Source organism: Ranitomeya imitator, chromosome 9 (genome assembly GCF_032444005.1).
Source record: "Ranitomeya imitator isolate aRanImi1 chromosome 9, aRanImi1.pri, whole genome shotgun sequence".
NCBI classification, from domain to species: domain Eukaryota; kingdom Metazoa; phylum Chordata; class Amphibia; order Anura; family Dendrobatidae; genus Ranitomeya; species Ranitomeya imitator.
The window spans coordinates 136280449-136300911 of record NC_091290.1 but is presented as its reverse complement, the minus strand read 5'-3'; the positions used below and the strand labels follow the sequence as shown (position 1 = coordinate 136300911).

The 20463-nt window shown below is 42.9% G+C and overlaps 2 protein-coding genes across 5 annotated transcripts in view; one reads left to right on the top strand and one right to left on the bottom strand.

Moving 5' to 3' along the window:
- Nucleotides 1–6210: 6210 nt before the first annotated feature.
- SDR42E1 (short chain dehydrogenase/reductase family 42E, member 1) lies at nt 6211–12816 on the top strand. The gene is made up of 3 exons (XM_069739173.1): nt 6211–6349; nt 9344–9446; nt 10793–12816. Exons 2-3 carry the CDS (start codon nt 9379–9381, stop codon nt 11889–11891), a joined length of 1167 nt encoding a protein of 388 aa, XP_069595274.1. The 5' UTR covers nt 6211–6349; nt 9344–9378; the 3' UTR covers nt 11892–12816.
- A 731-nt stretch (nt 12817–13547) lies between these two features.
- Nucleotides 13548–20463, bottom strand: part of PLCG2 (phospholipase C gamma 2) — a 117475-nt gene continuing 110559 nt past the window's right edge. For 2 of the 4 annotated variants that reach the window (XM_069739167.1, XM_069739168.1), the window contains exons 32-34: nt 20175–20341; nt 18180–18226; nt 13548–15839 (exon numbers count right to left, since the gene is read on the bottom strand). In XM_069739167.1, coding sequence (XP_069595268.1) covers nt 18181–18226; nt 20175–20341 — 213 coding nt within the window. In that variant the 3' untranslated portion in view covers nt 13548–15839; nt 18180. Of the gene's footprint in view, nt 15840–18179; nt 18227–18347; nt 18429–20174; nt 20342–20463 lie in introns of all 4 variants that reach the window. The other 2 variants (XR_011315233.1, XM_069739169.1) reach the window with 2 other exon arrangements.

Genomic DNA, 20463 nt, shown 5'->3' with positions numbered 1-20463 from the left:
CTGTAGTAGGAGGCAGTGGTCAACTGTGTCAAAAGCACAGGACAGGTCTAGAAGGAGGAGTACAGAATATTGTCCATTAGCTTTGGCTGTAAGTAGGTCGTTATTGATTTTGGTCAGGGCTGTCTCATTTGAGTGATGGGGGCGGAAACCAGATTGTAGATTGTCAAAGAGCAAGTTAAATGAGAGGTAGGAGGAAAGTTCAGCGTGGACGTGCTGCTCCAGGAGTTTGGAAGCGAATGGGAGCAGCGATATTGGGCGATAGCTGGACATAGCAGTTGGGTCGAGGGTTGGGTTTTTAAGGATAGGAGAAGGGAAGGTGCCAGAAGTTAGTGATAGGTTGAAGAGGTGGGTTAGGGATGGGATAAGTGTGGTGGTGAGGTTGGGGAGGAGGTGGGATGGGACTGGGTCGAGCGCACAGGTGGTGAGGTGCGATTTGGAGAGGAGACAATTAAGCTCCCCTTCAGTGATGTTGGAGAGGGAGGTTATGGGGTTTGGCCATTGGTCTGGTATACAAAGGGGTTGTGGTGGTTGGACAATGAAGACTTGCCTTGTCTGGTCGATCTTTTTTAAAGTGTGTGGCAAAGTCCTCAGCAGAGATGAGGGATGTTGGAGGGGGCAGTGGGGAACAGAGGAGGGAGTTAAAGGTTTTGAATAACTGTTTGGGGTTGTAGGATAGGGAAGATACGAGGGTTGTGAAGTAGGCCTGATAAGCAGGTGAGAGCAGATTTAAAAGCGAATGTTGCTTGTTTGAATACAGTTAAGTCATCTTGCGAGTGTGTTTTCTTCCAACGCCGATCGGCAACCCTGGACACTTGCCGGAGCTTTTTGGTGGTGTTATTGTGCCAAGGTTGTCTATTGATACATCAAACTCTGCCATGGACAAGAGGGGCGACCGTGTCAATAGCTGATGTGAGAGTGGCATTGTAGAAATCAGCGGCAGTGTGTGTCGTGGAGTGAGGATTATGACCTCTTTGATTGGATTACCTTGTAACAACAAATATATATATATAAAATTTGATTTCTCATACTTCACCTTGGCTGTTTTGTTGATGCCAATCATTGGCTGACTTTTTAGCATTTTTAAAATAATAATATTTCTTATCATGTTCAATTAAGTTTTGTACTTTAAATTTCTATTGCATGGGCAGCACGGTGGCACAGTGGTTAGCACAACAGCCTTGCAGCGCTGGAGTCCTGGGTTCAAACCCCACCAAGGACAACATCTGCAAAGGGTTTGTATGTTATCTGTTGTGAATTCTGTGGCAGAGCTCCCTCCTGTGGTCACAAGTGGTACTTCGGCTGATTCTCTCTGTGAGCTTCTGTTGGTGGAGGGAAGTGGTACTGCGGCTTCTGAGTTTCCTCCCTCAGGTGATCTGGTGAGGTCGTTAGGTGCTTCTCTACTTAACTCCACCTAATGCTTTGATCCTGGCTTCCTGTCAATGTTCCAGTGTTGGACTTGCTTTTCCCTGGATCATTCCTGTGCTCTGCATAGCTAAGTTCTTCTTTGCCGTTAGTTCGGTACGGAGGGTCTTTTTGCCCCCTTTGCGTGGTTTTCTTTAGGGTTTTGTGTAGACCGCAAAGTTACCTTTTCTATCCTCGATCTGTTAAGAAAGTCGGGCCTCACTTTGCTGAATCTATTTCATCTCTGCGTTTGTCTTTTCATCTTAACTCACAGTCATTATATGTGGGGGCTGCCTTTTCCTTTGGGGTATTTCTCTGAGGCAAGGTAGGCTTATTTTCTATCTTCAGGCTAGCTAGTTTCTCAGGCTGTGCAGAGTTGCATAGGCAGAGTTAGGCGCAATCCACGGCTGCCTCTAGTGTTGTTTGGAGAGGATTAGGGATTGCGGTCTGCAGAGTTCCCACGTCTCAGAGCTCGTTCTATGATTTTGAGTTATTGTCAGATCACTGTATGTGCTCTGACCGCTATGTCCATTGTAGTACTGAATTGCCTTTCATAACAGTTATCTCCGTGTTTGCGTGGGTTTCCTCCGGGTTCTCTGGTTTCCTCCCACATTCCAAAGAGATACTGATAGGGAATTTAGATTGTGAGCCCCAATGGGGACAGGGATGATAATGTGTGCAACCTGTAAAGCGCTGCGGAATATGTTAGCACTATATAAAAATAAAGATTATTATTATTGTGGTTTTTCTACATGTTTTTCTGTTTATATGAATAGTATGATAATAGTGTGTAACAATCTACCAATGTCCTATTAATCTGAGTAATATATATAAAAAAAAAATTCTTATTATTTTTACTTTTATATTACTACACTCAGCCATATACTCACACAAGTTAGCTATTTTTTGCTCAAAAGGAGAAAAATGGTGGAAAATGCAGGATACAAGTCATACAATGGCCAGAATAGTGTTATTCCTCACACAGGGCAGCTTATCCTGAAATAACAGGTATGCTTTAAGTATTTTCGAAACACAAGGAGTCACACAGAGGAGTCTAAGCAGTGAAAGGAGAGACTTACATAGTTCAAGTAAGCTTGACACTTATTGGATTTTTCAAGCTGTTTCTGATTCTCTCCGAGCGACTTCAAACAAGAGTCTGCAATAGAGAACACACAATCCATCAGTGGGGGCAGGAATGGCAGAAATATAAAGTTTACCAGCCATGTATACACTTTGCTCGACAGGTTCCCCAAACACACTGGATTTTTTTCTGCCATTAGTCCAGGACGCTTGGCATGCTGAAATCTGTAGTTCCTCATTCCCCCAACACTTCAGAGATCCATATTGTCACACACAGTGTGGGAAGACTAAAGGCAACACGAGGGGCAGAGGGGATGGAAGCTCAAACGCTAGAGAAAGGTAGATCTAATAGCACCCTGCCTCCCCTACCGTCCCTATATTGGATCCACACCAATCGCCGAGCAGGAAGCTAAGCCCTGTATATACCTAGAGCCAGGCCCTGAACAGGGAAAGGAAGGGGGGGGGGGGGGGATGAGCACTGGGCAGTCCCCACTGAACATTAAAGACAAGAAGGGAGACAAAAAGGGGAAGTAAGTTAACTTGAGCAGAGTCAGAGAGGTAACACCAAACGTTCTCCAACAGCACCAGAGAGGAAGTTAGCCGCCTGCTATAGCTCCAAGCCTTCACAAGGGGAAAATTTGAATATCACCTTTAACCCCTTAGTGACAGAGCCAAATTTTTGAAATCTGACCAGTGTCACTTTATGTGGTAATAACTCTGGAACGCTTCAACAAATCCCAGTGATTTTGAGATTGTTTTTTCGTGACACATTATACTTTATGATAATGGTAAATTTAGGTTGATATGCTTTATGTTTATTTATAAAAAATATCAGAAATTTGAAAAAAAATGTTAAAAAATTAGCAATTTGCAAACTTTGAATGATTATCCCTTTAATCCCGATAGTCATACCATAGCAAAACATTAATAAATAACATTTCCCACATGTCTGCTTTACATCAGCACCATTTGTAAAATGTTATTTTATTTTGTTAGCATTTTAGGAGGATTAAAAATGTAGCAACAATTTAAATTTTTTTCAAGGAAATTTACAAAATTTATTTTTTTAGTGACCTATCCATGTTTGAAGTGAATTTGGGGGTCCTATTTATAGGGAAATCCCCACAAGTGATACCATTTTAAAAACAGCACCCCCTGATATATTGAAAACTGCAGTCAGGTCGTTTGTTAACCCTTCGGGTGATTTTCAGGAAGTAATGCAAAGTGGCATGAGAAAAATGAAAATGTGTATTTTTATCACCTAAATGTCACTAACTTCTGAACCGATTACTACAGCCGGCAGACTCTGAGGCCGCTATTTGGTCATGAATTGCCATGGCAAACATCAGGACCACACAATTATGATCTGAGACCACCAATTGGGATAAAGAGGAAGCTCCCACAGTCTGTTAACCGTTTATAATGATGTAGTCACTATTGACAGCAGCATCTAAGGGGTTAAATAGATTTGGACGGTGCAAACACTGATCGTGGCTGATGCAGCAAGTTGTCAGCTATAGTGGACAGCCGACAGCTACTGGATTGTCACCTGTATGGGGATATAAGTCTCTTATATCTCAGGTCAGTTAAAAGGCGTATTGGCGGTCACTAAGGGGTTAAGCAGACTGGGAGTCTATAAACACCCAGGTCCAGGTGTGTCAATTAGAGCCAGCTTACCTCTGTACCTCTGGGTCTCTTAGGCTACTTTCACACTAGCGTTAACTGCAATCCGTCACAATGCGTCGTTTTGCAGAAAAAACGCATCCTGCAAAAGTGTTTGCAGGATGCGTTTTTTCTCCATTGACTAACATTACGCGACGCATTGCGACGGATTGCCACACGTCGCAACCGTCGCGCGACGGTTGCGCCGTTTTTCGGCCGACCGTCGGCCGCAAAAAACGTTCCATGTAACATTTTTTGCAGCCGACGGACCGTCTTTTCCGACCGCGCATGCGCGGCCGGAACTCCTCCCCCACCTCCCCGCACCTCACAATGGGGCAGCGGATGCGCTGAAAAGCAGCATCCGCTGCACCCGTTGTGCGGCGGAGGCAACGCTAGCGTCGGTAACCTCGGCCCGACGCACTGCGACGGGCCGGGCCCGACGCTAGTGTGAAAGAAGCCTAAGTCAGAAGGATTAAGAAAACATCTGTAGTGCCAAAAGGAGAGACCTCTGTAGAGCGACTGTCTGTAGCATGTGACACATACAGGTATTTCTAACATACCGTCAGGTTTTTAATTGCTCATAGCATTGATTTACAACTCAAGTTTGCAAAATTTCCAACAGGTCATAAACTAAACTTTGGTTGCATGACCAGAAAAAAAAAAAGTGTACATTTTGGAGTTGTACCGTGATATAAGGACTAGTGATGAGCGAACGTGCTCGGATGAGGTGTTATCTGAGCATGCTGAGGTGCTAACCCAGTGACTTCAGCGTGCTCGAATGTTCGAATCACCGCGCCTGCATGTTTCGTGGCTGTTCGACAGCCACAACACATGCATGATGCAGGGATTGTCTAACAAACAGGAGATCCCTGCTGTCTAACACCCGCGAGACTTTTTGAGTATGCCGAAGACATTCGGGTAACACCTGAGCATGCTCAGATAACACCTTATCCATTAGAAATCAGCCCGAGTTCAGACTGCGACTTCAGGCCTGACAGAGGGTCCCTTCTTCCGAACTTATTATCCTCATACATCCCTATGAGACTGCTGCGTTTCGGTCTGGACACCGGCGGTCAGTCTGGAAATTGGAGGTCCGCACTTGGATTGTGTCCAAATTTTTCTAAGCTCAAAGCGTCCGTTTGGGGGTCCCGCTTGTCTGTTTCGTTTTAGGAACTCCTGCTCAAAAACGGACCCCCGTCTGATATAAATGGAAGAGAGAGGGGCCACATTAATCATTATGGGGTCCGTCAGGTTTCTGTTAGGCAGAACGGAGAAAAAAGTAGCGGTTTTGATCAAAAACACAGAAAAAAAAAATCGTAAACTCAGGTATCCTGAAACACTCTGTGCTGCTGCTCATTTAGGTTATGTATAGGGGGTCACACAGTAACAGCCCCCTCAGACCTCACATAAGGGGAAGGGATGGAGGAAAGGTGGACGAGAAGCACCATAATATCTACTAGTGGCCCTATCACATCTTGACAACATGCTGGGACGTTTAGTCCCACATCAGCTGAAAAGGTCTTTGCTTTGTGAAGGGTCTTTGCTGCCCGCAGCAACCAATCACATTCGAGCTTTCATTTTTCCAGTGCAGGTTTAAACATAAAAGAGGAGATTTGATTGGTTGCATTAACAGTAACTTGGTAGATTTTATGAAGACTGTCTTTGCAGCCCATTTTAACCAATCAGATTTGAGTTTTCATTTTCCCAGTGCAAGTTTGAACAGGCGATTTCATTGGTTACTAGGCAGATTTTATGATTTTTGCAACCAATCACAGTGCAGCTTTCATTTCATACGGTCTTAAAAAAAAATAAAGCACAGCGGTGATTGGTTACTTGTGAAGCCGTAGCAGCCAATCAAATAAATCATTTCATCTTCCAAAAGCGGAGAGAGCTCGACGATTCTGACTAAAACCCGTTGAAGCCCTGACAATAGACACGTACCGAGACTCTCATTGAGACCCCTCAGCGCCTCCAGCACGGACCTCACTTCCTCCCTTTTCAGTTTCCCCGCCATTGGTGAGGCGTCGTTATCACGTGTTCTGGCGTCAGTACGTGCTTATGTAGGAAGAAGCGCGTCGCCCCGGGCAACGGTGTGAAGCGAGTTGTTTCTGTGAGGAAATGTCAAAAGTCAGTCACAGTGACGGGGCGGAGTGAGGCGACGAGGAAGGAGGCAGCGGGGAGAAGGGTCGTGGCGGCCGGAGACACGGTAAGGGGCGAGGTGACCTCCTCACATCAGCAGGGGGAGGTGAAAGGTCACAGTGACGTCATGTGAGGCGGCCCCCGGCGGTGATATCATGGGGTCTCCTCATGTACTCAATATACTGGTGATATTAACCTCTTCATGACTGGGACTTTTATTTTTCCCAATCCCTATAGACCTAGAAGGTCAAGGTGTGTTTTGTTTTAATCCCTTCACGACCGATGACTTACATGTACGTCATCGGCCGTGTCCCTTCCTTTTGGTGCAGGCTCAGGCACCGAGCCCGCATCTATCCCACCGTATTTGATGGCTGATTTAGGGTATGTGCACACACTGCGGATTTTGCTGCGGATCCGCAGCAGTTTCCCATGAGTTTACAGTACCATGTAAACCTATGGGAAACGAAATCCGCAGTGCACATGCTGTGGAAAAAACGCACGGAAACGCCTCATTTTATTTTCCGCAGCATGTCAATTTTTTGTGCAGAATCCGCAGCGTTTTTACACCTGCTCCAATAGAAAACTGCAGATGTAAAACCGCAGTGGAAGCCGCAATAGAAACCGCGATAAATCCGCAGGAAAAAACGCAGCGGTTTTGCACTGTGGATTCATCAAATCCGCTGCGGAAAAATCCACAGAGGAGCTTTCCACGTGTGCACATACTCTTATTCCGCTATCAAACGCCTCTAAGGCTACTTTCACACTGGCGTTTTTTTTAATACGTCGCAATGCGTCGTTTAGGGGAAAAAACGCATCCTGCAAAGTTGTTTGCAGGATGCGTTTTTGCCCCATAGATTAACATCAGCAACGCATTGCGACGTATTGACACACATCGCAGCCGTCTTGCGACGGTTGTGGCGTACCGCCGGGAGCAAAAAACGTTAAATGTAACGTTTTTTGCAGCCGACGGACCGCTTTTTCCGACCGCGCATGCGCGGCCGGAACTCCGCCCCCACCTCCCCGCACCTCACAATGGGGCAGCGGATGCGCTGGAGAAATGCATCCATTGCCTCCGTTGTGCAGCACAACAAACGCTAGCGTCGGAATCTCGGCCCGACGCATTGTGACGGGGAGATTCCGACGCTAGTGTGAAAGTAGCCTCACAGTCGCGGGTGCCTGTCAGGAAAAGCCGGCCTATAGATCACGATTTAGCCCCATGTATAGCACAGGCGATCGCAGCTTGAAGTCCCCAAAGGGGACTACTAAGTGCAGAAAAAATAAAACACAAAAAGTCCAAATCATCCCTCTTAAAAGTGAAACAATTAAAAATAACTAAAAAATACACATAAACGCCCGATCTGTCAAAATATAAAGTAAATTAATCCCATCGGTAAACGGCGTAACAAGAAAAATCAAAACTCCAGAATTACAGGGTTTTTTTGCCTTAATAACGGGCGATCAAAACATCGGATCTGTCCCAAAATAGTATCAATAAATACAGCAACTCAGGGCACATGAAAATGGAGACGCTACAGGTCTTGGAAAATGTCGATTAAAAAGTTTTCTTTCATACAAATTTCAGATTTTTTTTACCACTTCAATAAACTAGATGTTTGATATCTCCAAACTCGTTCTAACCTGGGAATTAATATTTCCTTGTCAGTTTTACCATATAGTGAACATGGTAAATAATACTATTGTGGAATTGCACTTTGTTTGCAATTTGACTGCACTTGGATATTTTTTTTCTGTTTCCCAGTACACTATATGATAAAATCAATGCTGTCGTTTAAAAGTACAACTCGTCCCGCAAATAAAATTGATGGATGGTTTAAAAATTAATGGCTTTTGGAAGAAGGTGAGGAAAAAGCAGAAAATCGTTCTGGGTATAAAAGGGGTAAGGGGGGGTACACAACTTTTTTTTTGCCGGGTTTGGAGCAGGCTCGCTCCATAAATCTTCTGAAAAAGCCCTCAGAAGATGCTGCAAAGAATCTTCCTATTCATTTCCATCTAGTAACTACGGTACTTGATGGTCATAAGTTCCGGGTTTTGAACAACATTTATTCGCTTCAGGTTTCCAAAAATGCCAACCTATTATAAGAAGTGACCCGACCGTTTTTCAAGAGTTTTTCCACTCTGTAGTTTCAAACAGAAGTCAATGAGAAAGCTCCAAACTTACCCCAGCGTCGTCTTCGTTGTAAAATTGATTTAAATAAAAGTGCAGTAAAAAGATGGTAACTAATAAAAAAACGCCAACAGATAAAAACATCAAAAAGCTCTCAGCAAATTACCAAAAAAAGCGCTAAGGCTACGTTCACATTTGCGTTCTGCCGGGCTGCGTCGGGCGCAGCCGCGGCGACGCATGCATCATGCGCCCCTATATTTAACATGGGGTCGCATGGACATGCATTGCATTGCGTTTTGTGACGCATGCGTCTTTTTTGGCGCACGCGTCAGAGCGCAGAGGACGCAGCAAGTTGCATTTTTTTTGCGTCCAAAATCATGCCAAAAAAGGACGCATGCGTCACAAAACAATGCGTTTTGCATGCGTTTTGGTTTGCGTTGTGCGTTGCGTCGCCGACGCAAATGTGAACGTAGCCTAAAAGACACTTCTTGTTTGCAAAACTTTTGCATGTGTCCAAAAGGGTTTCGCATCCAGCTTCTTCAGGAGTACACTTCTCCTCTAACGCCAGGCTTCCTGTTTGCTGAGGACCAGTGCGCTTGTGAAGAATGACAGTTTGGACCAGCGGCATGTTTTACACCGGTGGTCCGCACGGAGTGCTTTCCCAGATTGGGAGAATCGTAGGGCAGTGAGCTTCAGACCGGCGCTTGCAGACTCACTCAGACGTGCATGTAAATCAGTCAGCAATGCACGGACTGGTCACAAGTCTTTCTGTGCATTGCTATGAGGCTGTCTAGCACAGGTCCGGAGACCCCCATCCAGTCTGCACATTGCTGTCCGTCCTTGAACCCATTTTCCCGGACGTCCGAGTGACCCCTTACTCAGGTGTCTGTTTTTCCTTTCCGGATCTTTCATTCACTCTTGTCTTCTTATTTACAGAATTCACCCAATTTTGTGCCTTAAAAAGAAAAAAGATGGACACTCCACCATCTCCGCAGGAAACGGTTGTCATCACCGGTGGTGGCGGTTACTTTGGACACAGGTGGGTGCGGCGGTATAATTGATAATATTGCATAATTATGGAAAGTCTATTAATAATCTATTTAATTATTCAATTCCAATGTGAATACTTTGACTAATGAGGACTAATTGCATCTTCCGGAGAAGCCAAATTCCATTATTAATTAGATTACGTTAATGGGTTTTTTGCCGTTCTGGGCTTAATAAATATTCTACCGTTACTTCAATCCACTCTTAATATATGGGCTGGCTTTGAAGATTTATTTAAAGGGACGGTGTTTTAAAAAGTATAATTTCATATACTGCAGAATGATTGATTATAGAGTAGTTATAATTATTATGAGATGATTTGTGGACAGGGAGAGGGCACATGGCTATGGGGAATGTAGGCACAGGAGCCATCACAAGTTTGCTGCTGTGTACATATCTGTATGATCTACGGAGCGAGGCTGTGAACTCTGCTCTTGGACGGTAAACTCTCCCTATTACAAGAGTAAAACTTGCATATCTTCTGACTGTGCATGAAAAGGTACATACCCCAAGATGGTCAGTGCCCGGCTAAGTTTCATAGACATCTTCATGAGCCCGTAGGCTTCAGCTTAATGGTTACAATCAATTTGCAGCACTGCAGACAGTCACTGTGTAGCCCTGAGCTTAGATGTAAGTTCACAATATAGCATAGGTGGCAGACGTCTATAATCAGGGTTCCTTTCTCTACTTTGCTGCCCTCACGCATCGGACTGGTTGGAATTTGTCAGCTCACTTAAATCAACTTAACTATGTTTTATACAAATGCATATATTTGTGATAAATCAGTTTGATATGCAGCCCTCGCTGTATGCACATGACCCTGGACTAGTCCAAGGAGGTGTTTAGTAAGAGACTACTAGCCCAGGCCTATTAGCTAAAGCCAAGTCCCCCTGGCTATCATTGACCGTCCCTGCAGTGCTCAGGTCCGCACATGGCAAGCTGCCTTTTGGATCCCAAATTAGTCGGTTCGGAAAGTTTGCAGCTGTGCAGAGCTGGGACAGGTGAACAGATGCGCTAGAGGAGCTTCTACTGGCTGGGCCAGTAAGGAGGATCAGAGGTGGACCGAGAAGATGTGAGCAGAGCATGGAGTGTCAATCACACCTGGGGGCCGTGCCTGGGGCTACTCAACCTGGACTAATCCAGTGAGGCAACTTCCCAGAGACGTGTCCTAGATCATATGCATATAGCAAACGGCAGTATATAAGTTGATTTTTCACAGTTATAATCACATGATTGTGGGGGACCTGACCGCTTCCCTGTAACAATATTGCAGCTGTCTTGTCCACAGGGATCTTCATCCATACACACCCAGTCACCATGCCTATTTCCGGTTTCTAGGTTAGGCTGCACACTACACCAAACTGGGGTTAATGTGGTTCTTTTCGACGTACGGAAACCAGCACAAGACATTCCCGATGGGATCCAGTTTATACAGGGCGATATTCGCTCTCCGTCTGCAGTGGAGGAAGCTTTCACAGACGCCTCCTGCATAATCCACACGGCTTCTTACGGCATGTCCGGACGGGAACAGCTTCAGACGCGGCTCTCGGAAGAAGTCAATGTGAAGGGGACGGAGAACGTCATCCAGGCGTGCATCAAAAAAAGCATCCCGCGGTTAGTCTACACCAGCACGTTCAATGTGGTCTTCGGTGGACAGTCTATTAAGAACGGCGATGAGTCAATGCCTTACCTACCTCTCAATCGTCACGCCGATAACTACTCCCGCACCAAGGCTATTGCTGAGAAAAAAGTGCTACAAAGTAATGGACAGCCACTGGCAAATAACAGTGGGTATCTAAGGACCTGCGCCCTGCGGTCAGCCGGCATCTATGGTCCCGGGGAACAAAGACACCTTCCCCGGATCATCAATACTCTCGACCAAGGCTTGTTCCTATTTTCTTACGGGGATCGTAATAATCTGGTGCAGTTCATTCACGTTGATAATCTAGTATCGGTCCATATTTCAGCTGCCAAAGGTCTTACCGAGGAGAAGCACTATGTAGCAGCTGGGCAGGCGTACTTCATAGCAGATGCCGCCCCAATCGATAATTTCCAGTTCTTCCGCCCCTTCGTAGAAGGTCTGGGGTACAAGTTTCCTTCCACACGACTTCCGCTCTTTTTAATTTACGTTATGTCCTACCTCACCGAATGGTTACATTATCTTATCCGGCCCATCTGTAACTTTCAGCCTTTACTGACCCGCGCCGAGGTGTACAAGACGGGAGTCACTCACTATTTCAGCATTGAAAAAGCCAAAAAAGAGCTCGGGTATGAACCCAAGTCCTTTACTATGCAGGAAGTTGTGGAATGGTACAAAGCAAGGGGTTACGGGAAGAAAGTCAAAAAGATGAAACGTGCCAGCTTCCTCTGGGACGTGGCCATATATGTGTTGCTGGTTATGGCGGTCCTTGCTTGGGGTCCCAGAGTGGTGCGATAACCCATACTTCTCAAACCGTGTTTTCTGTTGTAAAGGTAAAGTGTCTGGAGAAAATAGTAGTTTTACAACAGTGCTTTTACAAAATGCACTGAATCTTCAAGGAATTAGCAGAAAGATGTGAGGCCCCAGAGTTCGAATGTAGCACTAGATGCAACTGGAGCACAACAAAAAAAATTGCATACATTCACTGTATTTAGGTTTAAAGGTGGGTTTTGTAAAATTGCCATGCTATCTCATATCTATAGGATAAGTAGATAACTTGATGATTTCTGGGGGTCCAAGCCTCCAATCAGCTGTTACCTGGTAGCGTAGCTGCTCTCTGTTCTTGAGTGCTATAGCTCAGCTCCTATTCACGTCATCAGGAGTTGGGCTGCAGTACCTAAGAATGGCCACTATGTGCTGCTCTCTGTACACTGTGTATGTACGGTGGCTGCGGACTGGGTAACAGCTGACTGGTAGGGGGCAGGCGTCCTTACATCAGTAACCTTTAAGGGCGTGTTCAGACACATACAATATATACGGTAACTTACATTGTCATTAATTTATGTTTACATAATTTCTAATTGTAAAAATAAAACATTTGAACTTTTTTTTGTTATTTCCTGGGTGCTGCCTAAAATGTTGTTTGTTTTTTTTGTTTTCTCTTTTTTTGCTTTGTTAGTTTTTTTTTTTCCTTATCTTCTGCTCAGTTCCTCCTTTCCGTTTAGACCCCTTCTTATGCATTAGCTGCCACATCTGCAGTTTATACCTCACCTTGATGGATTTCAGGTTTATGACTATTCAGGTACCAAAAATGTTTTTCCTAAACTGTTAATAATAATTAAAACTTGCTTGGTCTGTTTATTATCTCTGTACAGTATGATTCACTCACTAATTGAAAATGAATATTTGTGAAAAATACGTACGTTTTACAATAAATCAATTTAAAAAAAAAAAACATTATTATAATTGTTTGTTGTGTTTTTTATTGCCATTTATTTTGTTTTACACAGGATCATAAAAGCATCACAGGAGTGTGGAAAGCAAGTTTCCCCGCAGTGTTACTCTTCATTATTTTGTTTTTGGCTCAAAATATTCCTAGATGACTTGGCATATGATGGAAATTTAAAAAAAAAAGCAAAAAAAAAGCTGGTCATCTCAAACTATTCATCTTGGGATATCCCAAGAGAAAAGGGCAAGGAAGGAGACATCTGGAGGATGCCTCATGACACTGCACACAACTTGTAAGACCCCATACCAGGGAGACGAAAGAGTTGCAAATTCTGCCGTAAGGGTCCCTTGGGTGCAGTATGTTAAAGGATATGGACACCTTTCAGGGTGTTCAGCTGATTTATGACTAGAGATGAGCAAATTTTTTCTGGTCAGGGCTTTTTCGGGAAGATGTGTTGGGTTTTCTGTCGATAGTCACGCTTGCGATACATTTGCCATAGACTTCACTGCAGGTGACATGCGACTTGTCTGCAACTTGGCCCTTTTATTTGCAGAGAGTAATAATTTTGCAACTTTCCCGAGAGTTTGTGCCTCGTGACTCGTGCAGACCCCCGCCATATTGGTGGTAGTGACGCAACTCTGTGGCGCCCTCACAAGTATCAAGATATCAGACAACTTTCGCTGTTGAGTCAGGAGAGACCATAAATAACCAGATACACGTGTATGTGAATATATACAGTATATATATTTATAGGATCACTGCAAACCTAAAAGAAAAAACATCAGCAACAAGTAGATCGCCTCACCGTTCTGCTCAATAAAAGGTGGCACAACTTCCTTTCCCATGGTGTTTCCTAGAGAACCATATTCTGGGTTTTCTGAGTGCATGGCATACACATCATAAAGTATAAAAAGCTTCGGCATATTGCAAACCTAAAATTTTATACACGACTACAGTATACCTTTTTAATATTTGGATTCGGCCGATGCGTTCCTCATGCACGTACTGCCTGGGTTCGGCCCAGCTCGTGTATATTCTGAATGGGGGGAGCGGATAAAGCTGCCGGACACCTTAATCTCCCCAGACAAGGATCAGGCATGTTCAAATTAACATGTCCAATTGTTTTTTGTTTTTTTTCTTCTTCTTCTTCTTTATTCCTATTCCTGGTCTAGTGGATTCAGACTACCTCTGATTACACAATATTATCGGGGCACAGGCAAAAGCAGTGCTACAATGAGGACCTCGTATCTCAGCTACACTTAAATCCAAGTATTTACGGTAGGTATTTCGGCTCTGGATTATACAATGAAATAAATTATACTCTCACTCCGCATGTATTTCACTCTGTGGCTTTTTTTGTATAAAAAAAAAATTGAAAAACATTAATAGAAATAAAAAAAAAAAACAACAACCTACCAATCGGAATCCATGTTGAAAATTTAAGCCAAAGTCTTTTGTGTTGTAAATCTGTTGACCATGCCAACCGGTTGGTGGCTAGATTTTTTGCAATGTAAAGCAGGGCCCCCTTATTTCTAACTCTGCTTTGATGCACGATGACCCCCTTGTGTAAGTTTATCATGGCAATAAACAAACATTTGATAATAAAAACACATAAAAGAGCATTCAAATTATATCATAAAAGAAAATCTCAACATATAAAAATTGATCTATTGATCACACAGATTAAAAAAAATATTTTATATATTTTATAAATTGTCGGAATCAAATCTCAAACTTATTAATGCCTGGCTGCTTCCGTGATCCAGCGATGACCTCAGTGGTCTCAAAGCGCCACCTCTACAGCCAGAAGTAATGTGTCGATGCGCCACCTCATCTTTGGAGGCAGGTGAGCGGAAACCTGGCAGCTTGGTAGGAATTTCGCTTCTTCTTGGTTTATTTTTTGCTCGTTTGATCAAGTCAGACTACTACACTTTTCTTGAGCACCAAGTATCAAGTGAAACCTCTCCTTCGTTATCCAAAGCGGATTTCTGATAACAACTTTTTAGTTCCACCATCTATTCTGGCTATCTTCTTTGAGTAGACCACGCACCCTAGAACACCACTTTTGGGTGGTCATCACAAAAGAGGTTCCACAGAAATCAGTTTGTTGGGGTCTGTGATATATAAGGCGACTATTTTTTGGATTGTGAACCTATGGATATGGAGTAAGGTAACACTGAATAAAGCTATTAAAGAAGTTTTCTGCCCTAAAAGTAAATTTTCAGTGCGGAGCGCCACATCTTGACAGTGTGAAATGTGCACGCTGTTAGGATTGTGCTATGTTGGCTGCTCGAGAGACCATAACGTGACCATTAGTATGGCATTTGCATACGGCAGACACGTGCCAAATAGCTGTATCCGCAACCCAAAAAAAAAGTTGCTAGTCGGTTAAATATGCAAATCATATATTAATGGTTAGGTGATGGCCATTCCAGAAAGCAACATAGCGGAATCCTAAAAGTGCGCATATTGCACACCGTCAGGATTGGTCTAGCCACAGTGCAATAGTGTAACTGCAGAACTTTTAGTTTTAGCTTGTAAAACCACAAAAGTTCTTCCATTCCTGCTGGCAGTATGCGTCCAGGTTGTTTTTTTTTATAGAAAACCTAAGACGATGAGGTTTACAGGGGCCGGGTATTGGGGAGCACCGTTCAAGCATAGCAAATAATTCAGAGCAAAGCTTCAAAATCCATGTGGTGCAGAACCACACCACAGTCCTGGGTGAACCATAGGTTGCAGACTTATAAGTTCGGCAAGGTATTTTGCTTGTGACCCATTTAGTTTAGAACTGGTTTTTACACCTTTAGTAATAAGACAGCATTCCAGAGGATGGCGCTGCTCGTGCTACAGTAAAAGTCTGCGGTCACCGGGTTGAGTTATTAACCACTAGGAGGGTCTCCTCCCTTGAAGACCTCTCCTCTTGATTATATTCTTCCAACATCCGAAGGACGTGTCCATTTATAGTAGACAATTGTTAAGAATAAAACTTGCTGTTGCTTATCCGTTTCTCTCCTAATCTAAAGAGAGGGGGAAAGTGTACAAATTAGTAGCGCAAGATGACAAACCTGTTCTCCAGTAACCTAATACTCTAGTCACACCTAGAGCTGCATAACGTTATGGAATATTTGTGGGCATGAAACGCATTCACAGCTGAGTTTTTCTAACCTAGTGGCTAAATTCAGAGTGATAAGGAAAGGGGCAATTGTGTAATTTCGGCAGCACCTTCTCTCATGAGTTGCCGAAGTATTGACCTACCATGTGGTCTTTAGCCAGCCACTCACATGTTGACTGAATGGCTGGGAATTGGTATCCAAACAATGCTAACAGACCCAGAAGCATGTACAAAATGAAGATTAACTTTACTCCCATCTTAAATTTAAAGCAAATCTGTCACCAGGTATTTACTATGTAATCTGAGATTAGCATGATGTAGGGGCAGAGACCCTGATTTCAGCAACATATCACTTGCTAGACTCCACCCACACCTCTGATTGGTAGCTTCATGTTTACACTGTAGGCAGAAAGCGATGTGGGCGGGGTTACACAGAGCAGTTGACTAGGAGGCACAAGACACCTAGTCATGTAGTGATAATCTGCTGCTGATAAAACACTGTGTTGAAACAGCAACACTCAACCTAATAAGTGACATCACTGGAATCAAGGTCTCTGTCCCTACAACACGCAGCTATCAGATTACATAACAACACTTGCTAATAGATTCCCTTTAGTTAGGCTTTGACACATTTACTAATAGGATATATTGTGAAGAATTGTTAGAGAGAGATAGCCGGAAGTGGAAAACTAATAAGAACAAATTTATGAAACAGTAAAAATAAGTTACAAGTTAAAGGGAAGCTGTCGTGTTGAAGATGGGATGTTAGGAGCTGATCATAGCGATATACATTTTTCTGGGAGAAATTTCAGTAAAACTTGCATTTTATTTAGGGAGTTTTTTAATGAGCCCAGTGGGCAGTCCTATTCAGTGATTGACAGTCTTCCCTGTATGATTATGATGCAGTGATAGCTGTTAGCTACCATATAGCACCGCCCACTGGACTCTTAAGCATAGAAATTTCTGGGATTTAAATGAATAAAATACAAGTTATACAGATTTTTTTTCCCTAAAAACTCGTATATCATTCTGCTAAGCTTCTCCTTTTCTATACCATGCTGGTTACAGATTAGACTACATGTACAATGTGAAAGGTTCACTTTAGGCAGAAATTAACTATAGCTCCAACGTTACTGCTCACAGAAACACATTTTTTGTGGCTGAATCTTGCATGGCATCCAGCTGAAAAGGATATTTAAAAAAAAGTTGCAAGCTGCATTTTATCAACCAATCTGCATCAGCCAGTGTGATCTTCGCTGTTTTTATTGGCTGAAAGGAGCTGAGAAGCAGAACTCTCCTCTAATGTCCTTTTTAGCTGGATGATGTTTTTTTCTTTTTTTTTTTTTTTAATACAGCTCTTGATGTGGCTAGAGTATATGAACTAATCCTGTATTTTCAAACGGTTTTCATAATATGTATATTGAAACATTCCAAATGTCATTGCAAAATGTAATCAGCGTCCTGTGAGCATAAGCTTCTTGTTATCTAACGACCTTTAGATATTTGCACTTGGCACTCAGAAGACCCATCTGACCCCTTCATTGCTAGTCTGTCACAGATAAAGCCATGATTTACGTGCAGAAAACAGGCCGGATGTAATAATGATACCGGTACTGTTACTAGGGGCATATTTCACTCTCCGTTTACTTGTAATTGACCTAAGAGAATAGGCGACTAATGGTAACATTTAAAGGGACCTGTCGGGTTAAACAAGCCATTCAATCTACCTGTATACTCTTAGAAAGCAGGAACATCTGGGATGATCAATATATAGTTTTGTGCGACAACATTCCGCATAACCTGTAATATCTACCTGTCCTGTGTGAGGAGTCCAGTAGGAGTAGGCGGGCAAGCCCCTATACTTAAGACTGTCAGTCCATTGAGTGATTCCACCCACTGGACTGGTCTTGGACAAACCTGTTAACAATTGATAATTCTAGTTATAAACCTGAGTCCACTAACCTAAGATTATGTCTCAGATTGCTCCTCACTTCTACAGCTATAAATCCTCGACTTGTCCCCTTCTGTCATCTGTTTTTCAGTAATCCCAATATGGTCGCTGATACAGCTCTCGCAGAAGATGCCGACAAGCTTTCCCAAATAGCAAATCTGACTAGTTAGGTATTAGTACATCCAACAAGAGCCCTAAGAAAGTTTGATGTGTTAATTTCAGTTTCATCTTCATTTTTTTTTTTTTTTTAAAGGGGGGAAAACTTTTCGAGTTAATTTTTTGTTTCCTCTTTACCTTAGAATTCTGGGTGAACTCGAGGACTGACCTTTCCGATTCCTCCTCTGGAATAAGAGAGAGATAAGGAATATTTCTATCAATTAAGTTCAATTTTTCCCTGCTCATAGCCAACATTTACTGTCTGTAAAAACCACCACCAACTGCAAACTCATAACGGTCACTCACTCTTGGTCTTCTAAGTCCTCCTGACCTGATCCGTTGAGTGGTGCTGTTCATGATCGAGTAATCCTCAGGATTCTGCTAACTCTAAAATATATACAGTCCACCTTTTACGTAGGGTGACAGGTTTATATATACCTTGTAGTATGAATGTTATCTAGAAATTAGGATGGATAGATGGAGTGGGGTGGTTAAAAAAAAAAAAGATCATTTCTATGACTTACTTTTTGAGATCTTGTCAAATAGGAGTATACAGTAAGACTAATGCCTCAAACAGTGGAGGGAAAGTTATGGTTGGTCTAATAGGAAAGGTGTGATTTCGTGTTAAGTATTTGTCTGAATTTGTATTTTATCAAATGAACTCTGGTCAGTAAATATCTTTTTTATTAATTCACCAAGAAGCACTAAGAGTTTGACCTAAAAATGGTTCATGGGTAAACAACTACTGCTGAGAAGGCAGCATCGGTAGTTGCCATTACCCCGCTCCTCGCCCAATTGACCTTCTCTTTTCCTCTCCCTTTTTATAAAGCTGTATGTACGGCTTTCAATGCTAGATAAATTTTCCCTTCCTTCCCGTTGAGTATCCATCATCTGTAATATCAAGACCTTCTCGAAGTGCTAAATGGCAAGTTACAGGTTTCAGGCCTCTCTCACTTATTCCCCAGCCAACGCCATCATCCGGTCACTGACCAGCTTTCCCCGCCGGAGACTTTGCACAGGGGCAGTCATTTCTTGAGGTGGCGCATACGGAGATCTATAGTCTGGCCCTCAAAACATCATCAGGACTTGACTGTGTATGCACCACCATTCGGAATGACAGCGAAATTTCCGGTAAGTACCGTATATTGCCGCACTTCCATTACATATACATTAACACCGATCTAGGCAATAAAAAGTTTGGTGGGAAGGCGTCCTTAAATTTGATTTCTCCATACACTGACTTTTTTTTTTTATATAACGTTCACCAGATAAGTAGTTAGGAGTAGGAAGAACTGTGTGGCCGATTGCTTTTGTGCCTTTTTTGTGTGTCGTTCTCCTATTTTTATTTTTTCATCTTTTCATTTTCAACGTTTTGCTGTCTAGTTCGCCAGTGTGGGCTACTTGATTCATCAATTGCGTCTTTTTCAAAAGTAGAAAAAATTTTTGCTGAAATATGCTCCAGTCTATGGAATGATTTTTATTTTTTTTTTTTTTTGATACACCAAAAAAATTTTGGTGCCATTTTTGCAGATCATTTTCAAAATATGAAAAACATTTTTTTTTCCCTGGAAGAAAAAAAAAAGTTAAAAACACAAAAAATAAAGATTATTTTTGTCTTTCCTCAAAATTCATGAGCCATGTGCGCCATTTTGTAGAATTTAACTTAATGTGACTTTTAAAAAAAAATGGCAATTGATGAATCGGGGCCACGATGCTGCTTACATGTAGTTCAATAATACATCCAAAATGTACAATGTCTCTAATATCAGAAATAATTGGCACCACCTGTATAGGACAGACACCAGTAACAGTAAAAGTGTCACCACCACCAAAAAAGTGAGTATTGAAGCCTCCAAGTGTCAAAGTAATCTAATATGTAGGAATCACACAACCCAAATAAGTCACCACATCAAGAGGACAGAAAGCAACTCTTCTGAGTACCAAGTGCAAAAGGATAGAAAATCAGCTGCCACCACCAGAGTAAAGCATTAGGTCTTGGGGCAGACTACTGTACAAGTCTCAGTATGCATGATTCAGCTGTTTGGGGATAGTCCTATTGTCTTACTTTCCCGGTCTCTAATGACTCATGATAATGAGATGACCCCAAAGCCTCCATCTTTTCTCCATGCTTACCTCCTCCCAGGTTCCGAGATTGCAGTGCCTCTGCCATCCATCCCATATTGCCTTGCCATAGGTTCTCTGCCAGGGATCCCCCTCACTGTCTTATGTGTGTCGTATAATGGCAGCTCGACATTGTGGCTTATCATACCGGATGATGAATACAACTCTTCTCCCGTTCCCTTTAAAGAGAGGATGGATTGTTACTAGAGATGCGCGAGAACTAAAATGCTCGAATAGAGCAATTCTTGACGCTCGTTGTGAGTAACGAGTATAATGGGAGTCAATGGGAAAGTCAAGCTTT